The sequence below is a fragment of the Astatotilapia calliptera genome, chromosome 14 (assembly GCF_900246225.1).
Source record: "Astatotilapia calliptera chromosome 14, fAstCal1.2, whole genome shotgun sequence".
Classification (NCBI taxonomy): Eukaryota; Metazoa; Chordata; class Actinopteri; order Cichliformes; family Cichlidae; genus Astatotilapia; species Astatotilapia calliptera.
The window spans coordinates 15,381,222-15,388,150 of NC_039315.1; the positions used below are offsets into that span (position 1 = coordinate 15,381,222).

The 6,929-nt window shown below is 44.3% G+C and overlaps 1 protein-coding gene across 2 annotated transcripts; it reads right to left on the reverse strand.

Annotated features, from left to right (window-relative positions):
• Positions 1-195: 195 nt before the first annotated feature.
• On the reverse strand, positions 196-5,876 carry trim59 (tripartite motif containing 59). Of its 2 annotated transcripts, XM_026192165.1 has the most exons (6): positions 5,785-5,876; positions 5,133-5,209; positions 2,755-3,059; positions 2,430-2,651; positions 2,134-2,343; positions 196-1,950 (listed from the first exon to the last, which is right to left on the reverse strand). In XM_026192165.1, the coding sequence occupies exons 3-6, from the start codon at positions 3,007-3,009 to the stop codon at positions 1,348-1,350; spliced, it is 1,290 nt and encodes a 429-aa protein (XP_026047950.1). In that variant the 5' UTR covers positions 3,010-3,059; positions 5,133-5,209; positions 5,785-5,876; the 3' UTR covers positions 196-1,347. The 2 variants fall into 2 exon arrangements, with proteins under 2 accessions (XP_026047950.1, XP_026047949.1); XM_026192164.1 differs by lacking the exon at positions 5,133-5,209.
• Positions 5,877-6,929: the final 1,053 nt, after the last annotated feature.

A 6,929-nucleotide genomic window follows, 5' to 3' on the forward strand; every position in this document is an offset into this window, starting at 1 on the left:
ACAGTGATACTGGAGTTTTGCTGGTTCAGCCAACGATGTAGGGAGTTTGATTATACCTTAGCAAGCTTTTCCCTTTACAACTTAAACTGCAGATATATTTGACACTACTGGCTCATTAAAGGGAGCTCACTTAGTAATCGTTCTCATTGCAGCACAAAATGTTTCATCTCACCTTTGGAAAAACTGAGCACGACACAAGTATTTAAATTTATTTTCAATACATGAGCTGAAGTTTATAAAAGTACAAACACTACAACAGGTGTGACTATATTAGTTCAGTCTGATTTCAGCAGCATATAAAATCCTGGTTTGTATCATGCCTGTGCAGAGTCTGCATCACTGCACAGATATCTGCTGGATACTCAGTAAAATAAAGTAACAACTTTTAAAAGTTGACTGTAAATCAGGGCAGCATTTTAGGGGCTCTTTGTTTTTCTTTTTTTTTTTTTTAAGGTAAGCTCTGTCCTGGGAACGATGTATTGGTCCTGGTGGAATTACTGTAAAGCTATTAAGCGAGGCGAGCTGAAGGCATGATGGCTAAAGGCACAGTCAGGGAGGCGCTCGGCATCACTGCAACATGATCTGTGGTGGCTTTAACTCAGGTCCAATGAGTGTCTGCTTCCACTCACCAGGCTCTAAATTTCACATACTGCACCAGTCACTGTAAATCGCTCCGTGTGAGGGCTTCTACGTGTAGCCTGCTGCACTTGTGTCCCATGTATAGAAACTGCAGAAAAGCTACTGAAATGTCCCATAGCAAGACTGGACAGAGAATGACCGAACGGTTCAAGATGGATTAGTGTTTGATGTTCTGAACATTATTTAGAGTAACATGCGTCCAAAGAAGAGCAAAATCAATAACACAATAATAGAGGAAAAAGGATATAAAGCTACACAAAGTGCACCTACAGAAGGTTACAGGAAGCTTTTGAAATGTTTGTGCAGAACAATCACATTAGAGAAAACATACATACATACATGTAACCTTTTGAGTGTGACTAAAGGTATACTTGTGGTTAAGGCATTTCTAATGAATCTTATTAATGTTTTTTGTTCAGTCTTTGCATCTATTGGCTGACTTTTTGTTATTGTTTAGAAGGACCTCAAGTTTTCCTGTTCATGAAAAAGGTCACTGTCCCAAACCCTCGCTGTGCAGACGTCAGCAAAATCTAATTCACCATTGTGGCTCTCGTTTTGTTAAACAAAACGGGAACGTAAAATCGCGAGTAGCAGCTGTTTACAAACTGTTTTAGGGTGGATTCTTTCCATCTCTACACTAACAGGGAAGTGAGACTTAAAAAAAAATCTAAACACATTTAAAGGTTTTCTGAACCTGCTTGGCCGTTCTTATCGAGACGTCAGAGTTTTAAATAAGGCAGCCAGGTGCTCAAACACCCTAACACCCACCGCAGAGAGCTGTGAACTCCATCTATCTACAGCCACCCCCGCCGCGGTATATGCCCTCCCCACTGTGTCCCACACGCAGGTGATGAGTTCGCTGCTCAGGCTGTGGACCAAGTGGCTGAGCCGAGACATGAGGGAGAAGCCGAGTGACGCCCCTCCGACCGGGTTCACCCACAGCACCGCCAACAGCAGCAGCAGCCCCAGCAGCACCACCGACGTAGTAGGTTGTAGCTCACCCCACACGTCCTGAACCCCTCTGCTGGAGCGACCCCCTCCAGCTTCACTCCCAGCACCGCCACATCTGGCACAGCAGCGCACCTTAGGAACAGGTGCCTCCTCCAAGCTCCCGATGGTCACGACAGGCCAGTGCTGCTGGAGGTACTCTGCTGCCCGCGGAGTGACGGACAGGGTCATCACAGAGGGCAGAGGGGTTTTAATGAACTCCTCCACCCGCTCTCTGAACAAATGCACCTTCTCCAAGAAGACCAGGGGCGAGTCTTCATCCTCTACTGACGAACCCAAGGACACCAGATCCAGCTGTTCTTCCTGCAGGAAACAGGACTGTTATTGGCTCAGGTTCATGCCACAGGAGCAAAAACAGAAAATAATATGATTGGAAAAAAACTGACTAAAAATAACAAACCTTTTCTGCTTCTGCTTTCCAGATTTATTTTAGATTAAATAATTCTGTCTGATGACTGGTTTTATAGTTCTGGTGTATGTACACACCTGTAGCTCCTTTACTTGGTGGATGAGAGGGTCATACGCGCGCGACACCTCAGCTCCAGCTTTATCTAGAGCGTCCAGGCAGGCTTGCCTCTTCCCGGCCAGCACCACCTCCAGTGTTTGAAAAAACTGGTTGACTTCCTGTCGGTCCTGCCTCACCACACCCTCACAGCAGGCCTTCTCCTGCTCCAGCTGTTCCCCCAGCTCACACACCTGGCAGAGGAGAGAAGATTCATTTACATCTAAACTTTAATAACTGGGGAACTTTTGAGTGTTGCAAAATTGAGAGTCATCTCCACCTGTGCCCATCTCTCCTCAGAGAGCCTTTTCAGAAGCTGTGACGGCGTCAGTTTTTCTCGGATAAAAGCTGCCTGCAGGTCGTCTACGGGATGGCCGTGGTGCTGCCCCACCGTCAGGCACAGCCCGCAGATTAGCTGCCGGTCCTGGATACAGTACATATTCAGAGGCTGCCTGTGGTGCTCCGGACAGGAAGGTGGTCGCGGCTCACTGTCCATCTGATACTGAGGACGGCACACAGGCAAAACAGATGTGAGACCAATGAAGACAAACAGAGAGAAAAGCTCTGACTGCATGTTACACTTCATCTCAGTCACTCTTTCCTACTTTCTCGACAATAGCCCGCAGAGACACGTTGGTGGGCAGAGCATCTACACCCGCAGGGGGCAGCTCCACCACACTGCGACAGTTGGGGCATTTTAGCGGCAGGCGGAGCGGACGCCAGATGGAGTAGTTAGTCGACACCTGGAGGAGGTTGTCCAGGCAGGTCTTGCAGAAAGTGTGTGAACAGGGCAGGACTCGTGGGTCGGAGAACAGAGAGTAGCACACTGAGCACGTCAGGTCCTCCTCTAGGTTGTCCATGATGGAGACTGGCGCTCAGGTGGAGGGGTGAGGGTTTGGGGAGAGGAAATCTGGCAGGATATAAAAACAGTTGTTGCACATGTTTAGAGAAATAAATGAAGTGTTAGTGAATATGGGGCTTAATTTAGACTTAAACTGAAATCTATTGTGAGGATCGAGTTATTAACCTACAAGGCTGGTGTGAAAAACCAAATAACTGGTTGGGCCTCCTTTACCAGCAAGAACTGGTGTGTCAGGTGTGGAGGAATTTCTGCCCACTTTTCTTTGCAGAATTATTGTAATTCAGCAACATTGGAGGGATTTTGAGAATGAATCGTTTGAAAATCGGAATCAGCTCAGGACTTTGACTAGGCCACTTCAAAGTCCTTATTTTTGCCTTTCTTTAGCCATTCAGAGGTGAAATTGCTGGTGTGATTTGGATCATTGTCCTGCTGCAGAACCCAAGTGCACTTCAGCTTGAGGTCACGAACAGATGTTGTTAATGTTGTTCTGGGTTCTTTTGTGACCTCTTGGATGAGTCGTTGATGAGGTCTCGGAGTAATTTTGGTAGGCCAGTCACTCCTGGGAAGCTTCACCGCTGTTCCGGGTTGTGGATAATGGCTCTCGTTGTGGTTTGCTGGAGTCCCAAAGCCCTAGAAATGGCTTTGTAACCTTTGACTCTAGACTGATATATGTCAGTGACTTTGTATCCCAGGTGTTTCTTTAGCTCTTGGCATGTGTTGCTTTTTGAGATCTTTTAGTCTGCTTCACTTCGTCATTCATGTTCAATTTTACGGGATTTCTTGATTCAACAAGTCTGCCTGTAATCAGGCCTGAGTGTGTTTAGTGAAACTGAATATAGCTTTCCAAACTATGTGGTTAATCACAGTTAATCCATGATTTAACAAGAGGGGCAATTCGGTTTTCACACAGGACCAGGCAGGTTTGGATAACCTTTCCTCTCTTAATCAATGAAATCATTATTTAAAAACTGCATTTTGCATTTACCTTTGTTATATTTGTCTAATATTAAAATGTGAAAATGTGTTTGATGATCTGAAAAATGCAAGTGTGACAAATATGCTCATCTCTAATCCTGTGCCTCGTAATGAAAATCTGAGGATATTCAGCTCTGCCACCTCCAAATGCTGTCTTTTTAATCACTGCCACTGTCTCCAAACCATCACAGCAGGTCTCACTACCATCTCATAAACTTTTCCTTTCATTCTCATTGCTATGATATCGTAACATCAACCAAACGCTCATCTCCACCTCTTTTGTACACTGTCTGTTACTTTAGATGGTTGATTCCAGGTATGTAAACTCATCCACCTTCACTGTTACACCTGTCTAGCTCTCATTCATATGCATGTTATATCTTGCGTTCTTCTTCTATCCAGAGAACACCTCCACCGAGGTTGTCTTACCTGCTCCATGCTCCCACTACAGATCACAATGTTGTCTGCAAACATCACAATCCACAGAGATCTGTCAGCCTGACCATCACCACTGCAAACAAGAAGGGGCTCAGAGCAGATCCTGGACATAATCCCACCTCCACTTTGAAGCCATCTGCCACTCCTACCACACACCTCACATACTTCTATGCCACTCCTGACCCCCTGATACAGTCCCACAGTTCTCTTAGCGCCCATATTGATCCTTAGTTAGGCTATCATATTAAAAAGGCATTATTACCTCGCCTGATAGCTCAGCACTGATACTAACAGTCTCCCCTGCTAGCATTTCATAAGAATACCTATGAAAACACTCTGGTTAGGGACAATTCCTTTATTGGTGGGTCTAAAGGCAACCAGCCAAAACCTTTACCTGAAGATCTAGCTCAGAATGCATTTTCAGATCACTGAGAAGGGTTTGCCACACTGCTGCAGTGTCACTGGAGATGACACAGGTTAGTAAAACAGTCCTAACTACAGTCTTAGTGTTAAATAATTTATTGACATTTAAAAAAAAAAAAAAAAAAAAGTTGAACATTATGTGTTAGAGTGCCTCAGATTACCTGATAAAGTAATCTGGGTGTATACTTATCCTATAAACACGTTCAAATCTAACCAATGTGAGAAAGAGCTGATCATTCACTGAAAAACATGAGAACAGCCAAAAAAGGGCTCAGCTCTTATTACCGGATCGGTTATATTGTAGTGTTCGTGTGCTCTCTCCTCCTGTTACAGCCAGGACCGCAGCGACAATAGGAGGCCCTCTGCCAGCACCCACCCAGTCCAACACACACACACAGCGAGAGAGAAAGTTTGTTGTGAGGACACGCTGTTCATCTGTCCCCTACATAACCTGATCCATACACGGAGTCTGACTGGGGCCAATTTGGCGCCCAGATTCAAACAGGTGACCGATGTCCAGCTGCCCGCGGCGAATCGGCATCAAGCCAAACGTGGTCTCCTCCACGTATGGAAGTGTACATCCAAAAGCATTACTTTAAATCCCATCTACACCGAGGTGTAAAGTAGCGGCAGAGACTGCTACAGTTCAGTTTTCACTCATGCGTCATATTTTACATTCTTAATGTGTGTGGAAAAAGTAGTAACACGTTAAAAACAGTGTACATTATTAAAATGTGCTCTTTACCCGAATGTTTTCAACTTTTTAACTGTGCTAGCCACACAGCAGTTGCGGTCACTACTTTAATAGCAGTTTTCCTCATCTGCTGATTCTAGTTTTGACGTAAAAAGAAGAAACCCCACCAACTTTAACAACTTAAGCACCACTTTTCGTGTAGAAATCTCCTGTTCAAAAGAAACAAAACAAGACCAAACTCACCGTCAGCTGGGAGAAAGCGTCTGTCCAACAACAGAGCTTTCACTTCCTGTCAGCTCCTACGCGTGTTGCGTTCACGTGCACTCCCGCAAATCCTGTTAGCGATGAAAGAAAGAAAACGGGAAAAGGCGCTAGACTTCTAGAGCGCATGCTCGTATAGTAAAGACTGCGAGTAAAAAAAACCCCAAATAAATAATAACTATAAGCGGTAGCTATTTTTTTCGCAATTATGCATTTTTTAAAACCCCTTTTCACGGTCATCCATTTTTCCGAAAGCTCCCAGAGGCGCCGCTATTTCCGTACCACGCACGAGCAGAAGGTGCCTCTCTGGCCAATCAGGACTCGATTTTCCCCTAATTTGAAAAATTGTAACCGTTAGGAGAAGCGAAGACATTATCAGGGACACACAACAGATCACACACACACACACACACGCAGTCTCTCGATTTGGGTTTCACTATTTATTTTCTCGAAGACAACCTATCCTGTAGCCTATCTCCCCCGAAAAATGAGTTTGCTTTTGGGGGGGAAGCCACCTCATTCATTTATTTATTTTTTCTTTCCCAGTCGTAATTTTAAATTTGAAACCACGTTTGCTAACAAGGAATGCTGCAAAAAAAAAAAAATACCCCTATGTTCAAACAGAAGGCTTATTTATGAGCACAATGTGTAATCATTACTACAGTGTTTGAAGTTAACACAAAAAAAAAAAAAAAAATTAAAGGGGTAGTACACCTAGCTGGCAGAAAGAGGAAAGGGGAGTAATGGGGCTAAAGGACTCAGGTACTAAAGTTACAGCAAACTTGTTCATGGGTTTATATATTATTCAGGAAAACCCACATACTCCAGTCTGATGTGTGGGACACCCTCTGACCTTGAGGAAAAAAAAAAGTGGGGGAGGTTAAACCACCTGAAATAAACTCAATTTCTCACTAAAAAGTATCCTTGGATTACTCTTGAAAGACAACAGATTGTGGTTGAGTGAGTGATGCATATTGAGATTTTGCTGGCAGGTCAAAACCTATAAAAACCTGCCAGCACACCTTCAGAAAGACGTCAGGCCTCACTTTGCAATACATGTGCAAAAACCATATAGATTATTTAGCAAATCAGACACTAGTGAGGGAAAAGGGGAAGGAGAAACATGT

Excerpts from the sequence above, each read along its gene's own strand:
- trim59 (XM_026192164.1), bottom strand. The coding sequence starts at position 3,009 with ATGGACAACCTAGAGGAGGACCTGACGTGCTCAGTGTGCTACTCTCTG. Across the intron at positions 2,652-2,754 it reads TGCGGGCTATTGTCGAGAAA|TATCAGATGGACAGTGAGCC; the intron begins GTAGGAAAGAGT and ends TGCCGTCCTCAG. Across the intron at positions 2,344-2,429 it reads CTGAGGAGAGATGGGCACAG|GTGTGTGAGCTGGGGGAACA; the intron begins GTGGAGATGACT and ends CTCCTCTGCCAG.